The sequence below is a fragment of the Elgaria multicarinata genome, chromosome 6, assembly GCF_023053635.1.
Source record: "Elgaria multicarinata webbii isolate HBS135686 ecotype San Diego chromosome 6, rElgMul1.1.pri, whole genome shotgun sequence".
Taxonomy (NCBI): Eukaryota; Metazoa; Chordata; class Lepidosauria; order Squamata; family Anguidae; genus Elgaria; species Elgaria multicarinata.
This window is the reverse complement of record NC_086176.1, coordinates 44,098,135-44,116,080: the sequence shown is the minus strand read 5'-3', so window position 1 is coordinate 44,116,080 and position 17,946 is coordinate 44,098,135. Positions and strand designations below refer to the sequence as shown.

General features: G+C 46.9%; 1 protein-coding gene across 1 annotated transcript; it reads left to right on the top strand.

Annotated features, from left to right (window-relative positions):
• Positions 1 to 2,741: 2,741 nt before the first annotated feature.
• DMRT3 (doublesex and mab-3 related transcription factor 3) lies at positions 2,742 to 17,603 on the top strand. The gene is made up of 3 exons (XM_063128557.1): positions 2,742 to 3,083; positions 3,126 to 3,240; positions 16,639 to 17,603. Exons 1-3 carry the CDS (start codon positions 2,742 to 2,744, stop codon positions 17,601 to 17,603), a joined length of 1,422 nt encoding a protein of 473 aa, XP_062984627.1.
• The last annotated feature ends 343 nt before the right edge of the window (positions 17,604 to 17,946 follow it).

The window sequence follows — 17,946 nt, the reverse complement described above, 5'->3', positions numbered from 1 at the left end:
AGGGAAGGGAGAGGGCTCCGGGGGACTGCGCCATCGCTTCCCTTTTACCTCGGGCTCCAGCGTAGAGAGGACATCTGCGAACGCCAGTCCCAGTCTCGCCTGTACTTGGAAGAAAGACCGGCTGACTGTGCTTAGGTTAGAGTAGGAGGGCGCGTTATTAGGCCGATGGGTTTAATTTGAATATACATTCAATCTGGAGATACATTCAATGCCGGTCAAACAGCAAAGGTAGCCGCGCTGGCCATACGAAAATAAATAAATTCCAAAATCCATATTAGTGGAATAGTGAAAGACTCTGACTAGGCAGACATCACGACTTGATCAACAGGTCGGCCTCTCTCCTCCCCACCCATCTTGCCCGATGAAGAGATCCGGAGATCTCGAAAGCTTGTACAGTTTTGGTGACCCTAAGGAAGGCATTGCGGTGATAACGGCGTTTGAAATTCAATGCCAGTGAGGCACACCGATGCATTTGTTCTCTCTCTTTCTCTGGTCACAAGAGCCATATATTACATCCGCAGGAAATATTTCTTCCTTTGCCAAATTATGATTCTTTTCCGTCAACGTTTTTTTTTAAAAAAGGCCGATATATAGTTCGGATCGTTTTGGCCCAACATTGCTGTTGTTTTTAAAATTTATGTTGGACACCCATTTTGATTTGTGAAGTCCCAATGGGGCAGTTTCTGTATTTATTTCCCCACAGCAACATAATTTTATAATAGGACTTACACTAACGTTGTCCCAGCTGCTTATTTACCCATTTCAAAACATTATTATCATCTACAAATTAACTTTCAAATTAAGGAGATTGTCTTCAGCAAGGTTTTTCTTTCTATCGCTCCTATAAATTTCCAGCCCTCTGGCCTCCCTCATCCCATTCCATGAACCTTTGTGCTAAATCGTTTTACCAAATCTTGTTATCCTAGCCTAAAATGCTGTATTTCCAAATAAAAGTTTAAATGGTTTTGTATTTTTTAAAGGTTTCTGAAGTTTGCAAATTACAAAAAAGCAATTCCCGCTTTAGCTCGTTCACTTCCATTCCGGAGGTGTTTGGGGGAAATTGCAAAGGTTTTGATGCAGTGAGAACGCCAGAGTAAAATCAAAGCAGCAGGCAAAAACAGTACAAAAGAGAGGGTGATTGGTTGCGCGAAGTGTAGGTCTCTATTTGTTTAGGAAATTGATTGGTTTCTTCCCCATAACAAATCAAACGTTTTAGTAATAACACGATTTTAAAGAATCGGATAATCGGATATAATTTTCTACTCCGGTTAAACCTGCAGCCAAATTAATTATTGTTTTGCACTCCGTATTTGGCACACATGTGTGACTATTGTATGTTCATTGTGTAACATTTCACGGCATTTCCTACCGTCTATTTTGAGAAATAGATTAGCAGCTATTTGAAGAAATAAATAATAACGTTCAGCAGGAATTTCTATACGGCAGTATTTCTTTAGGAGCAAAGCCTGGGGCTGTTTAAAGAAATGCACGTTCACTTTCCATTCTTTAGCTTTTAGAAATAGGCTTACAGATTCAGCCCATAAATGCCCCCGGGGTCCGCAGGGCTGTGCCAGAGTAAACCAACCAACCGTGGGCCTCTGTGCCCACATAGGGCAGCTTCTCTGCGCACAGGGCTGGGACATTTGTAGCAAGGCGATTGCTGGTTAAAAAGAGGAAAGGAACGGGTTAAGGCGCCTCGAAGCTACCCCGGCTTCTGGTCCAATCCCTGGTCCCATAAGTTTTACGGGGTGGGGAATAGAACCAATCGCTTTCTAGCAGCTTTTCTACCCGAGCCTTGAATGGGGCATCCTCGCTGGTTTTCAAGCCCCCAAACGCTTTTAGTGCGCGCAGGTGCAAGGGGCGTGTAAGTGCGCAGTGTTGTTCTGGGGTTCACTGCCATATTGCGAGACTGGCTGACTTCGGAGTAAAAATGCGTGGGATCGGGGTCGGGCTGTGTAAACCCTTCCCAAGTCACAGGTTCAAAAAGCGCAGGCCAAACCGTTTCGGGCTGAAGCGGCCAGTCGGTGTCTGGGCTGCGCGTTCTCCCTCCAGGGCTGAGGCAAGTGCGCTTGTGTTCGGGGAATCCCCACCCAACAGCGGCCTCTTAGCAAGTAGTTGCTCCAGGCCCGGGGCGCGCACATTGTGGCCCTCGACATGCTTTGGCCTACCGCTCCCATCAGCCTTAGTATAGTAAATGATATGGATGAAGGGAGTTACACGTTGCCTCCCCGCCAGTAAAAAAGATCCCGCTTCTCCTAGTAACACACGTCATGGAGGAGGAAACACACTTTGACCAACTTTCTAGTACCCCCCCCCCCCCGGTCATAAAATGCGCTCTTCGCCTTCACTGCCTCTCCGGTGAGCTTTCTTGGAAGACTGGGCGGCTGGCTTCCGAGGGGGAAGCGCGTTGGGCGGCTCCATCTGCCTCACTGAAGGGGGAGAGGAGATGGAAAGGCGCTCAGCCTCGCCCCCTTCGATTGCTATTGCTCCTGAGGGAAGCAGCTGGCGAGGCTAGAAAGGGCGGGGAAGCGCAGCTCCTTCGGAGGAGGCGGGGCGGAGCGTGGCCGAAGAGGCGGGGCGAGAAGGCGCGCCAGCGGCTGGCCCGCCCAGCTGCACTTGAGCTCGGCAGAGCAGCGCGCACAGAGCGTCCCGCTCCAGCGACGGCGAGGCGCGCCAGTGCGGCTCTGCCCGGGCGGGCTATGTGGCGCGGGCGGCGGCGGCCCTAACGGCGGAGGCCCGCCATGAACGGCTACGGCTCGCCGTACTTGTACATGGGCGGCCCGGTGGCTCAGCCAGCCCGGGCGCCCCTGCAGCGGACGCCCAAGTGCGCGCGCTGCCGCAACCACGGCGTGCTGTCGTGGCTGAAGGGCCACAAGCGCTACTGCCGCTTCAAGGACTGCACGTGCGAGAAGTGCATCCTCATCATCGAGCGGCAGCGCGTCATGGCCGCCCAGGTGGCGCTGCGCCGCCAGCAGGCCAACGAGAGCCTCGAGAGCCTCATCCCCGACTCCTTGCGCGCCCTGCCCGCCGGAGCCCCGCCGCCCGCCTCGGCCGCCGCCACGCCGCCGGCGCACCCCGGAGCCGTCGCTGCTGCCGCCGCCGCCGCCGCCGCCGCCGCGACGGAGGGACCACCCGGCGGCGCCCCGCATCGCCCGCCCATGGAACTGGCCGCCGCCGCCGCCCTGCGATGGGCTTCCGAGCAGCCCGCCGCGGTCCTGCCGCCGCAGCTGTCCAAAGCAGGTAGGTCGGGGGCCGGCAGGTAGGCGGTGGGGTGGGAATGTGAATGTGGATTAGGAGGGCAGCTCGAAGCAAGCGCGGGCTCCAACAATACCGGGGAGAAAGAGGCTCCGAATGCTCCAGGGAGTGGAATGTGTTTGCGGCTTCTGCGCGCGCCGGGGGAACCAGGCGCAGCCTTGGAACTCGGGAAGCGACGAGCAGGACGGCAGTGCCCCTAAGCATCTGCAGAGTTCGCCGCTGAGGAACTGCCTGGATTGAGGGTTGGCGCTTCCAGACTTTGAGCCCCGACGCCTCTCATCGGAGAAGTTACTATACCGGCTGCTGTACTTACTTGAAAGTAAGTCCCATTGAAAATTCAGCGAGGCTTAGTTGAGAGTAGCCCTAGATAAGGCTTGGGGCCCCGATCCTGTGCAGAAACCTACTTGCCCTGGGTGATGGGCGACTTCATGTGTGATTCCTAAATGGGGCAACTGAGGAATGAGGCTAGTAAGAAGAGAGGGCAAGCAAGCACCGCTTTCTAATGATACAAGGAGCTGGATTCACTGGAGGAAATAAGACGCTTTTCCCTCTCTTTCACTTGCAATGAGATATAGGGAATTGGGGAACTAGAATCTCTAAGGTGCATGGGGGAAAAACAGGCTGTCTGTCAGGCTTCCTCAGGCATGTGAGTCAGAGCTTCCGGAGGCTCTGAACTTCGAAGCAGAGGCAGAGTCTGGTGGGGCTCGCGGATCTTTCAATCTCCTCCTGGAAGAAAGAAAGCCAAAAGAGTCTCCCCCTGAAACTGAACAGGAAGTTTTGGGACACAGACATCTTGTGGTGGCATAGAGTAGGGACAGAACCAAGAGAGGCAGCAGCTTTGAGAATGCATCTGGTGTTTGCATCCACAAGCATCTGTTCATGCATCTGTTTGGCACCTGTGAGGGTGACCCGGTTGGGAACAGCCTTGGGGAAGCTCACTTCCCTTCTCGTTCTGTGGTGCACCAAGCAGGATATTGCTCCACGAGGAATGGATCCTTTTAAAGCACTGCCGAGAAATAGGTGATGTCCGTCAGTAAATAGCTTTAAATCCACTTAGCCACCCTTAGCTGGACAGCGCCTCAGGATTTCGCCTTCTTCCCAACACACAGAATATAGATATTAGCCATCCTACATTTGTCTTGGCAAGATTCAATATGTTGCTCAGACACGTAATGTTTGCAAATAGACTTCCCCAACCTGGTGCTTTCAGGTTGGGTTAGATTGCAACTCCCATCATTCCCAGCCAGCATAAGATGATGGGAGTTGCAGTCTGGAACATCTGGGAGGCACCAGGTGGGAAGGCCAGCTTAAAATGTATAAAGTGTTTGTGTGTGTGTGTGAATGAATCAGTGTCACTCACTATCCAGCCAAGGCGATTTACAAGGTTTTAAGGCAGACTTAAAACAGATCCTGTAACTTTTTGACTGCAGCTGTTCTGTCCCATTGTTGCCCTTTTAAAGCACATGGAGCTGAAATGCAATAGGCAGTGCGTAGAAGATCACAGCCCTAAAACGTGGCTGGACAAGGGTAAGGATCCAAGGAGTTTCGTAGATGGAGATGAAAAGTCGCTCCCGAGAGCTTCAGTGAAATGAGATATCGACCACCGGCTGGTGAAATTAAAAGAAAAAGTAGTTTTTCTCCTGGTGGATTGAGCCATTCCAGAAATTGCTTCCTCCAACTGTTTTTTGCTTGAGAAGGGGATGATTTTTGTTGGAGTTTTTGTTTTGTTTTGTTTTGTTTGTAGTGGTTGGGCTCAGAACTAAAGGAGCCTGTGAGAGCTCAGTCTTTAGAAAGGCTCCCAAATAATTAAAGCACACCACTTGAATTTAAGCTGCTGTTGTGTGTGAGTGTGCCTAGGATTGTTGGTGCTGTGCAGTTGTGTTAGAATTAGGCATCCACTTACCTAGGAATAAGCCCCATATAACTCAATGGAACTTACTTTTGCGTAGAAGGTATAAGATTGCACTGTAAATGGAAGCCCATGGCCACATTTAAAGATGTCCAAGAAAAACAACAACCCCTAAGCATTTGCCTAGTTTATGGATTGCAGCCAGAGTAGACTATTAAAAAAAAAAAGCGAGCTGTTTTTCTGTTGCAGCAACTTGGTGGAAACAGAAAACCTCAGGACACAATTTTTTGAATTGTATGAAACAATCAGTGGACGGCATACATTGAATACTAAAAGATGAAATGTTACTGGGGAAGTATTGCCTACAATCTCGCAGAAATGGTGCTGTTATAAAGACTATAACAAGCTAAAAAGGGCAGGATGGAGAATTCTCCATGATCTCACAGCATCCTGAGAACAGAATATGAAGTTTCTTTTCCATCTCTGCAGCTGTTTCTCCCCTGCTTCCTGTGTGATCACCTCCTTTTTGTAACCCACATTCTGAAGCAGCAGCAGCAGCAATAATAGTAGCAATAATAATGATGATAATGATGCTGATGCTCTGGTAACTGAAATATCAATGGGGCCAAGAGACACACTTATGCCAGGAGAGAATATTTCAGTTCAGTTATCCTGACTCTAGCAATTTAATCACTCTATGACCAGTTGGCTAGGTTTGTTCCTGCCCCCCCCCCCCCGATGTTGTTTAGAGTCCTTAATATAATCCTGGCAGTCGCCCACACTTGCATAATACTAAGCATCTTTTTTTTACATCCTCTTGGGATATCAAATTGCATTTACCTAGGAGTAAGTCCCATTGAACTCAGTGGAGCTTACTTCCGAAGAGACGTGCATAGGAGTGCACTGCTAGTAGAAATAAATTGCTGCTCAGTTGGAAAAGAAAAGGTGGGAAAAGGCTGTATTCTGAAGAACATTTATTGTAGTTTTACTGATGATGTCTTTTGTTCCCACACTTGCCTTCATTATTATCTAATCAAAGTTCAACCCCTAGTTTGTATTTATTTATTAAAATGACCTATAGTCCGTCTTTCCACTATAAAATGGCACTCAAGGGGAAGATCAACATTCAAAAAATAAAATATTCCCAACAATATTAAAAGAATTACAACCAGGTAAAATAGCAAAGACAGATAGTAGGCAGTCCACCGGTCAGCATAAAAAACAAGGTTGATAGAAAGCCGGCCTAAGAAGAATTGTCTTCAGTGGGCCATCAGAACTTTAAAAAAAGAAAAGAAGAAGTAGGGTGGGCTGGGGGGCTGGGAAAGATCCTCCCCCCACAGGAATGAATTCCATAGCTGGGATGCAGCCACATAGAAGTCCCTTCTCACACGTCCAATCTAGGCTAACATCAGACCATGGAAGGAGGCAGATTTTATGGCCTGGGCAGGATGGTATGGGAGAAGGTCCTTTGCACAATCTGGATCCAAGCCATTTAGGCTTATAGGTAATAATAACCAGCGCTTTGAATTGCGTCCTGAAAGTGCAGTGCTGAAATGGCCTTAATATGGTCATACAATCGTAACCTACCTGTTGTATTCTGGGCCAATTGGAGCCTCCGGCTTCTAAAACTGAGAATTTAAGGCTGCCCCCCCATCTCAAATAGGTGACTTGTTGGGTTGATACAGGTGTGAATTTTTTGTTAAGTTTCTCTCTCTCTCCTGATCTTTCCTTCCAAAGCAATTAAGCATTGCAATCCTAGTTTTCATGGAATAAGGGCGGGGGTGGGGTGGGGAGTGAAGGTTTTTTTTTTTTAAGTATTCATGAGAGAGAAAGCCCTATGGGAATCAGTGGGAATGACTACCGAGTAGATATTCACAGGGACAGGCTGCACAGCTTAAGCATAAAATGAGTTTCCAGCCACGCTTCACAATCCAGTTAAACTGAGGCGCATGACTTTAAAACAACTGGCTTTCTTCTGAAGCCGGGTGAGTCTATTGCAGCCAAGCCAAGATTTCTTGCGAAGACTGACGTTTTCAGCTACACCGCGTGGACAGGCCGTTTTGATCAAGTTTGGGGTTTGCGACAATGGTGGTGCCCTAAAGCCGGAAGGGCGTGGGCTCCTTCGAGATCGTTCCCCCCCGCACTCGGATCCTGCTCCAAATCGGAGGGAGGGAGAGAAGGGACAGTAGGAGCCCAGGTGAGGCGTGGCTGGAGCCTTTGGCTGGCCTTGTTCCTAATAAGCCGTGCGCCCTTTGCCATCCCTTTTCCGTAGGGGAAATGAGCGAAGGACGGGCTGGTCCTCAGAGGAGCTCCATCCCTCGCCTCAGGGGCTCATTCTGGGACACGTCTGCAGCTTGATCTGGGAAGGACCTGGAGGAATTCGGTCCAAACAAAGGCAGGGCCGTTTTTTCCATGCTGGCAGCATCGAAGTTGGCCATCCGTGGATGCTGTGAGCGTGGGGTAGCATAGCGTTGCATGTAACTTAATCTCAGGGAAGCCCCCTTCCTTTCAATGGGTCTACTTCAAGTAGGGCTAACATGGGATACAACCTGTAGCTCGCAGACCTTGGCCTGTGAAGGGGAGAGTGAAGCCAAATCTATACTTTGTGTCAAAGCCTTAGGATCCCATCATGGTAACACTAGATCCCTCTTGCATTTATACCTCCTAAGCCGCACAATGATAGTTGTGATGGTATTTTGGACAACGTGGAATGAAAAGCAGGAAATAACACTATGAAAGCGGCATATGGAATGTTTATAGTAATCACTGTCCTTCAATACTGCTATAAAGCAGGAGTGTACAGTAGATCTAGCCTGAGTTTAAAGTGAATACTGGTTGTTGTGAACCGCCAGGAAAGCGGTATAAAAACTGGTGGAAATTGGGCTGTATAAAAAAAAACCTAATAAATAAAGACAGAAAAAAATTCACTTAGCATCTGAGCCCTTGCGGAGCAAGCAGCGCGCCTGTGATTGTGCCCAGGGCTGGTGAAGGAGCTCCTGCGTTTTTCATCTCTGGCTAGTTAATGAAACTCCGCAAGAGCTCCTTGGCTTGGCCCAGCCAGCAAGCGAGGTTACGGCTCCTGTACTGCTGAAGTCGAAGGCTTCTTCAGAGGTCCCTTGCACGTACCCCCAGGGGTTTGTTGTATCCAATGTTAGTCCGAGTTAAGTCCCATTCATTTCAATGGGTCTACTGTAAGTATAGAACTAGTGTTGGATACATCCCGCCGGATCAATTTTTGAATGCGTTCATCCTCAGGACTGCAAGCGCACCACCAAATCTAGCACAACACACCCCAGCTTGCCCTCATTAAAAACTAATTTACACCAGATCCTAAATATGGGTTTGCTGTGAAATGGCTGCCTTTTCGCTTCAATAAAAATGGGGCTTTGTTGTCCTGAGCCTGAACTGGATTAAAGTTTTGTGAATATCAGAATCTATCTCAGCTTAAGCCAGTGCGAAGTCTCTTCCTCACACTTTTTCTCTAATTCGGAGCTTCTTCGTGTAAATCGCTTTGACATGAGCTGAGGTTACTTTGCCTTTGGGTAACTGTTTAGGGTGGCTGGGTCAGAAGGATTTGCTTTACTTCCCAAGTAAAGTTTGTGTGAGCGTGTGCACATGAGTTAACCTAAAGAATATGAGGATGTCTAGTACCCTGGCATTGTCCTGGGAAAAATTTCAGGAATATTTCTTTTCTGTTTGTGACTCTATTTAGCTTGATCCCTCGAAAAAGGCTAGTGCTTGCCCTGAACAAAAGAACAGCATATTTACATCTTGTGTCAAATCATTATGTATGTGGAATAAAAAGCAGGATATAACACTATGAACGTGTTATGGAATGCAGATTGTGCCTCAACAGTTATCAGTGCACTTCAATACTGCTATAAAGCAGTAGTGTAGATGTAGCCAACAGATGTGGTTGGGTGTTTAGCGGACAAGCCTCTTGGAAATCCCTTTTTCCTGAGGTTTGAAGGTGGGAGGAAGGTACTAAGGACAAGTCCCCCTCCCTGTTAATTTCCTGAGAAACGCCAGTAGACCAGCCAGGGAGTGCTTTATGCTCCCCTGGCCATTTGAGCCAAAAGGCCTTGTGTGTGCATGGGCGCACAGTTCTGTGTCTGAAAAATATTGGTGGCATATAAAAGAAACAGGTGTGTCGACACCCTGCTACCAAAGGAAAACACCAGAGCTCGAAAGTTAAAATGTTCATCTTGAAAGTGAGGCCCAGTGAAACCAAGGAGGCGGGGCGTCAGTGTGGCTCGAAGTCCTGGCACTGCGTAAAAGATGCAGTATTCAGTTCGGGAAGATTTTGGCGAACGAGGCGCAAATTGGCCACTGGTCACCTTCTCAGTTCCACCTTCCCAGTTCCACCTTCCACACACAGCTGGCTCAACACAGGGTATTTGGCGAAAATGGCGTGACCGACTGGGCATTTCAGGGGTGACTTGACTTCCTTGCTGCAGAGAATCTGAGGCCAAGGAGGCCATCTCAGCAAGCAACAGCAAGAAAATCCCGAACACTGACCCTATGCGGAAGGATGCTTCTTTTCATGGAAAAGTGTCCACCGGGTTCTTCGTCTTCAGTTTTCACTTCCCACTGTGTCTGTTGATTGGCGACACATTAGGAAGAAGTCCCCTTGGTCGTTGAGGATCTCTTTTTTATTGTATTTTCCTGTGAATCTCAAAGAATGAGTTGAAAGTGTAGCTCTCGGATTGCAGCCTTATATCAGACCCAATACATACATGTTCGCCAGACCAAAACGCTGATTTGGGGGTTGTCTCGTTGTCTGTAGCTTCAGACTCCAAACCAACCAACCGCACATCCCTGTTAATTCGGAATAACGGCTGCCACTTGATTCTGTCACTTGACACCCCTTGGAATCGCACTAGGCCCAATCACCAAAACGGAAAGTCTGGGTGGCCCTTGTGTGGACATTTCAATTGCAGAGAGGAGGCTTTTAGGAAAGATGTGTGTTGGGTGTGTGTGTGTTACACATCCGAATTGATGACTCACCCCACCCCCACTTCTAAGCAACTGTGTTTGGGGTTCTCTTAAACCTTCAGTAAGCGCAAGTTAATGTGCTGTGCTTTACGCAGTCACCTGGGAGTAGAAAGCCGCGCTGAACTCAAGACTCTCTACACGGTGATCTCAGTGGGATTTACTTCTGAGTAGGCATATTTTGGACTGCTTCGTAAGGCTGCGGCTATACTTGGGTCTTAGCTTAAAGGTGTTTGGTGGTTGTCTCTCAGACGATAACGAAAGAATTACTAGAGTTGGTTAGCGAGGCAAGGGCTTGTAAACAGAAAGGCAAAGTGCCTCCTGCCAACAGCGGCCTCTTGTCTTTAGAAAATTTCCTTTTGTGCCCAGTGTTTCCCCTAACTTTGGCAATGGTGTGTGTAAAAATCTGGGATAGAAAACTACCTGCAAAACCCCAGGCATATCTGTTCTTTAAAAGGTCTTCTTTCTGTACTTGATGCGGGATTTGGATTTAGTCAAATTTAGAGTAGACCCGTTGAAATCAATGGGATTTAAATTAGTCATGGCTACCATGCAATTCCTGCCTTCAAATCCTCCACGGAGGTTTTTAGGGTCTAGAATCTATTGGTTGACCTTCTTCCTTGGGGGAAAACCTAGTCTCCCCTCCCCACTTTTTTTTGCAGTTGTTGAGGATTTTGTCACTGATCCGAATGGAAGGAGCAATTAAATTAATCACAACGGATTACATGGCATAGCCATGTGAGTGTATTGAGTTCACTCTCCCTTGAAAAGGAGGCGTAACTTTAACATTTAAGAAAGTTCAGTCCCATAGTTAGAAAGGAAGTGGGGGGGGGGGGGTCCTATAGGAGTACCTCAGCTCTATCAATTGCTTACACACACACACACACACACACACACACACACCCCTGCAGAGAAAAGATGTGTTTATGATTTCTCTTCTTTGTTACCCTGCTGAAATGAATGGAAATAAGAATCTTTCGGCGTTCTGAGGTTATGTATTGGCTATCTTGTTGTCCAGAACAAAAGATTCTAAACTGTATAAGAAATTCATTTTGGGTGGGTGGGTGGAGTCCTCTGTGGTACAGGTTAGGGTTTTAAAACAAAACATTTTAATCCCAGTTAAGTACACCTTTGCTTTCCGCAATGACTTTGCAACTTTCTTTCACTCTTTCCCTTTAAGCCTCTTGCAATCTCACATGTTCTTGTTTGTTCAAGACCTTGTTTTACAAGAAGTGTCAGTGTCCTAACTGGAATTATTCTTGTGGCATATGATGCTCTTTGAATAGTGCAGTGCACAAGCCGGATCAGACAAAGCACTTAGATTTAAACTAATCTTGTCCTGCAGAAATTTCTTGAAAAGGAAGCTGTAACCCCCGCAGGCTGAACCGAGACACATTTACGAAGTAAGCCCTCTTGACAGTAGGGTGTTGGCGTGGGTGTTCATTCCATCCAACGGATTTCATTTGCACGAAGGTTGGAATGCCTTGGAATGCCTCGGTTGGCAAGTCATGAGAGTTCCTTTAGACAGTTCCTGCAGCATCCTGAGAACATGCCCCCTAGAGAATTCGAATTAGCAGGATGTAATTAGTGAGATGTCATGCAAACATCTGCTGAAATCAAAGCAGTGTGCCTTAACTAGCTTGTACCATGATCATATCTTACTCCAGGGGAAATTCATTATAATTGCTCTGGTGAATAATTATCATATACTCTACAGTTAGAGGAAATCTTAGCAACGTCCCTTTCTTAGTCCCAGTGAAGTCAATTAACACCTTAATCACATTGGCCAACATCCAGCCAGAGGTTAGTCCCCTGTGCATTTTAGTGTGGGAGAAATGGAAGCAGAGGCTTAATTCCCTGTTGAAATTGGTGGAATTTAAACATGCGTAGGGGCTCATACCTACTTTTCAGTGCTAAGGCTTAATCTCTCCAATTTCCTCCCCTGCCAGTTTCTCACCATGAGTTAGTCCTGAAAACCATTTATGCAGCAATCCTGTAATCCTTACTCAGGGGTACATTTTATTGAACTAAATGGGGCTTACTTCTGAGTAGACATGTATAGAATTTCAGCCTTAGTTCTCTTTGCCCCACTACCTTTAGTACCAGCTGCTTAATTCACCCATAAGGTTCCCACGACTTTCATGTGTGGATCCTTTACCATCCTATGAGACTCGCCATCTTACCCTGCAGCATGTGTGTGTGTGTGTTACATTCTAGACAAAAAAATAAAATAAAAATACTTGAGGGCTGCTTTGGCCTCTCCATCACTTTGGGAAAGGTGCTGCTAAAGGCCAGAGGGAGCTAAAGATTTCAAGCTGCATTGGGAGGAACACGGCCAGAAAACTGAAACAAACACCTCTTCCAGGTGCAGGAAGCGTATAAATCTGATGGAGAGAAGCGCTATTGACTCGCACACTTTGCCCCCACCCCCCACTGATATATGAACTTCCCAGTTTAAAAGATTACAGTAATCACGGGAGGACAGTGTAAATCGAATCTGATAGCAATAACTTTTGGGGAAGGTCAGGCTCAAGTGAAATGTTACCAGGCAACAGGCATTTTGTTTGCAAAATACAATCAAAGAGCATTGATGAGAAATTCTTCCCTGCCAGCTAGTCAGCACTTTCTGCTTAACAGCTTGAGGCGAGGGGAGGAGTAAATCTTCATCCGTCAAATGTCCCAGATCGCTTTTCTTCTTCGGCTAGGCTGCTGCTGCTTCTCAACAAGAGGAACCCATCTTGCAGGCTGTCTTCAGCTCCCCCAGGAGTCAGAGATGAAAATTCAGAGCTACCAAGGGATTGCACTGTTTTAGCCTTGATTAGTAAATGGCCGTGTGTGTGTGTGTGTGTGTGTGTGTGTGTGTGTGTGTGTGTGTGTGTGTGTGTGTGTTCACTCTACAAAGGTAATACCTGGGACACTGAAAGGCAATGAGGGCTGCAAATTGTTTATCAGAGAAACCAATGCAAATAAATGTTTGTCATTGTTATTGAGAGCCGGTGTGGTAGTTAAGAGTGCTGGATCCAGGTTCAAGTCTCCACTTGGTGATGAAGCTCTCTGGGAGACTTTGAGCCAGTCATTGTCTCTCAGACTAACCTACCTCACAGAGTTGTGAGGATAAAATGGAGAGGAGGAGGATCATGTGAGCCATTTTGAGTTCCTTGCAAGAGGAAAAAAATCCCCCTTGTTGCATTTTGGTTTTAATAAATATGATTCTTTTACCAACTTATTTATTTGTACAAATTTAGATACTGTTGAACATAAAAATGCCACAGTGGTATAAAACATTAAAATCACAGCAATAAAAATACACAATAAAGATAAACCGATCACATAATCAATAGCACCAATCTATATAGCCGGGTCACAATACAAGCAAAGTGTGAGTGAACAGACATGTCTTAAACGGATATCTAAAGTGCAAAACTTTGTAAGCCTATGCGGCAGGGTCTTGCTATTTACTGTTTTACTCTGTACAGCACCATGTACATTGATGGTGCTATATAAATAAATAAATAATAATAATAATAAAACTGCCTAATAACAGAAGGAGTTCCATAGGAGCTGCGCCACTGAAAGCTCTGTTCTCGGAGGTCCTAAGGTAGACTTCTGAAGCATGTGGTACCACCATGAGTGCTTGTCCTGAGACCTGTGGTGACGAGACAAAGGTAATAAGGGTCAAATGATCCTTTAGGTAACCTGGTCCCAAGTTGTTTAGCTTTAAATACCATAATAAACCTTGAACTTCACTTGGTAGCATATTGGCAGCCAGTCCAGTTCTTTCAGCAATGTTGTTACATGTTGTTGAAAAGATGCACCCGCTTCTGAACCTATCCTAAGGGAAGCCCCATATAGAGTGCATTGCAGCAGTCCAATTTTGAGTTTACACATGCCTGGACTACCATGGTCAAGATAGCCTGGTCTGGGAGGAATGGCTGTAGCTATTGCACCAGCCAAGCTGGTAAAAGCCCCCCCCCTGTCATCTGACGTCAACTGAGCCTCAAGCAACAAAGATGAATCCAGGAACTTTGTAAATGGTATCCCATTACATGTCAATGGGATTATATTCCTCAGTAAAAGGACTGGATCTGTAACTTCAAAACAGCAAAAAGATTAACCCAATCATTAACATGATGGTTGTCAATGAAACCACACTTGAATGTGCTGTAAGCCTAATGTTTCTTCTGTGTAATTTGTATTTTCAGGAATCCCTCACCTCAATATTAATAAGTGTTTCAGTTAAGTCTGTGGTGGTAAAGTACCAAATGTACAGGCTTTTAATAAAGAGTGTGTGTTTTACCAACTTGAGAGTAAAATAGGATGAACATACCGGTTAGTTTAGTGTTGCTATAGTTTAGTTTTGTGTTGCTATAGTTTAGTTAAGTTTCTAGATTCTAGACACTGAATCCCGGGGGGACACGATTTTATATTAAAACAGGGTGTGTGTGATAAGGGGGGCACATGTAGCCTGCAGGGCATTTTTACTCCTGTCTAAAGTGTAAGACAGGGCCGGCCTTATCATGAAGCAGGGTGAGGGGCCCACATCAGGTGGTGGAGCGGCAGGAGTGGTGAATGGTGCCGCTCACCCCCACTAGGAAGGCCCATATTTGCCACAGTGAGGGAGTGGCTGGTGGAGCTCTCTGGTACAACTGTCCACCCTCTGTTTCCCTCATCACACGCCATCACCTTGGCCACTGCTGCTGCATCAGCCCTATGGAGAGCTGCACAGCCAGAAAAAGCAGCTTTGGGGCTCTCATGAGACCTTGCTGGCTGAGCTCTCACAAGAGCCCCACAGCCAGAGATGCTGATGTGGCAGCGGCAAAGGTAAAGGGGAGTGGAGGTGCAATGCAGTGGCAACTGAAAGGGGTGTGATGTGGTGGCTTGTGTCCTCTCCCACCTCAGGTGGGGAGGGACCTTGGGCTGGTGCTGATGTCAGGCAAGTGCATTTGCAGGTACATAGGGCAGTCCCCTACTCGACACTACCACTAATGTGAATTACGCTGTGCTAGTGTAAGTGATTTCATGGAAGACAATTTTTCCATGGACTGGGGGGGGCGGCTTGAGGGGATGGTTTTGGGAAGCCCCCCCCCCCGCCGCCCCCACTCCACCGTCCTGGTTTTGCTTCAGCTAGTTGAGCACCCAGCCGAAGCAAAGCCAGGACGCTGGGGCAGGTGGCTTCAGAATGGCGCAGCTGGAAATCGCTCTCCCAGAGCGGCTTCCGGCCGGGCACGCCATTCTGAAGCCGCCCCACTCCACCCCAGCATCCTGGCTTCGCTTCGGCTGGGCAGGCGAGATGGTGCCCCGTGCCCATGTATGCTGGGGTAGGGGTGTGGGTGGGGTGAAAGCAGCTCACCTGCGCGGCCCAGTTCCTAACAGGCTACGGACCGGGACCGGTCCGTGGCCCGGGAGTTGGGGACCCCTGGAATAGGATACTGCCCATGGTGTTTCTTTGCCACCACTACCTGGTTATTTAGGATGTGCTACTGGCACCTTATTGCACATGCATCAAGAGAATAAGCCAGCAGGTTTCAGGCTAAATGAATGAATGTCTGGGCAGATACCCAAGAGAACATTCCCTTTGTGAAAGCCCATTCATGTTGTCTGTGGTTTTGTCATGGAAAGGTGGGGTTTGATGAGCTGAACAGAGAAATCAAATAAAGGCAAATTTTAGGATTAGTACATAGTAGTAATTTATGTAGGTATTATATTGTAAGTGGTTTTTTGTTATTGTAGACAATAGGTGAGGTTGAAGGGAGCAGGAAAAGAGCCAAGGAGATATTTAAACTGTCTAGAATAGGGACAGTATAACAGTATAGAAGGGAGTCAATGGAATGTACATTTTCCAAACAGGGTGCTTCCATCTGGGCTCTGATCTATGTTTAGATGCCAAAATGGCTAATCAGATGTCCAGCATGGCTGACTGATAAAGGAATATCTCAATCTGCGGATCTGTTGATACACAAACCAATCATTCTTAGATCTCAGCTGATTTAGCACCATTGAAGAAACTGAACCATAATCTGATTAAACATGTCTTTTGGTATCACTGACTTGCAAACTGTAGCCTGACTCAGTGTTGGACTAGATGGATCCTTAGTCTGATCCAGCATGGCTCTTCTTATGTCCTGCGTCTCAGGGATGATTTAAGGGTTATGGAATGGCCTTTTAGGTTTTAGATTATCCAGTTGGGTACTTCCTATCCCTATGGTTATATAAAAATGTACTGTTATAATAGTGCAAGAGTTGGTAGTCTGCAATAATGGATACAGGAGTAGCAGATGGAGAAATATGTTTTTTCTTATTTCCATCTCTAATTTGTTGTCACTGGTGGTAGTTCATGCAATCTTCAAGGAAGCAGATCTAAGAAAGAACCGAAGAGCTGCTGGTAGTCAGGGTAGAAAATAGTACTCAGTTAGATAGGGCAATGGTTTGATTCTGTTATAAAGAACTTTTCATTCTGTGCTGGTCTTACTAAGAGAAATGTGCCCTGCCATTCCTGTGACCTTGTCCTCATTGGCATAACAAAGCTGCCCTCTGTTTTATAGACATGACTGAAGAGCGATTGGGTGATATCAGCGGAGCCGACAGTGCTGAGACCTACAGTGACAAAGACACAGACCAAAGGAGTTCCCCTGACGTGACAAAGGCCAAGAGCAGCTTCGCTCCTGAGAGCCCTGAAATTGTTTCGGTCGACGAAGGTGGCTATGCGGTCCAGAAAAACAGCGGAAGCACAGACAGCCGACCTGAGAGCCCCAAGTACCAACCAGAGCAGAATCACCTCCTGATTGAAGGTCCATCAGGGACAGTTTCTCTTCCTTTCGGCTTGAAAGCCAACCGCCCCCCCCTTGAAGTGCTAAAGAAAATCTTTCCCAACCAAAAGCCAACTGTGCTTGAATTAATCCTGAAAGGCTGTGGGGGCGACCTGGTGAGTGCTGTTGAGGTCCTTCTGTCGAGCAGGTCCTCCATAGCTGGTGGGGACAGAACTTCTGCAGAATCAGAAGGTCTGGTTTTGCCTTCAAATGGGCACCTCTTTGAACATACTCTGAGTTCGTATCCCATTTCTTCCTCAAAGTGGTCTGTAGGCTCTGCCTTTAGAGTCCCAGACACACTGAGGTTTTCTGCTGATACTAGCAATGTTGTTCCAAATCCACTGGCAGTTCCCTTGCAGCATCCATTCCCACAGCCACCCCGATATCCCCTTATGTTGAGGAATACTTTGGCCAGAAACCAGTCCAGTCCATTTCTACCCAATGATGTTACTTTGTGGAACACCATGACGCTCCAGCAGCAGTACCAGCTGAGGTCTCAGTATGTCAGCCCTTTCTCCACTAACTCAACCAGCGTCTTCCGAAGTTCTCCTGTCCTTCCTACACGCCCGTCGGAAGATCCTAGGATCTCAATCCCTGATGATGGATGTCCAGTTGTGTCAAAACAACCTATTTATGCAGAAGATGACTATGATGAAAGATCTGACTCTTCAGACTCTAGAATACTAAACACATCTTCCTAGAATGAAGGTTTGACGTGAGATTTTGCAATGAGGCAGAACTGCTGGGCATTGAGAGGAGGAATTATGGCCCCTGTGACTTTATATATATAAAAAGTGACTCTGCTTGTTACTATCCTTTAGCAATAAAGACATAACTTATTTTATTTCTTGCACTTCACTGGAAAATGCCAAATAGCTACTATTTCATGGCTTTAGTGCTGAATGTTTATTACAGAAAAAAGAGAGGGAAAGGTTAATTTTAAGCATAGTTGTGAGAAACCTGGGGCTGTGGAACATTTAAAGTGGAGCAAATAAGTCTTGCGTTTTAGACAATTGGGAATGTTGATATTGTACTTGAATGCAG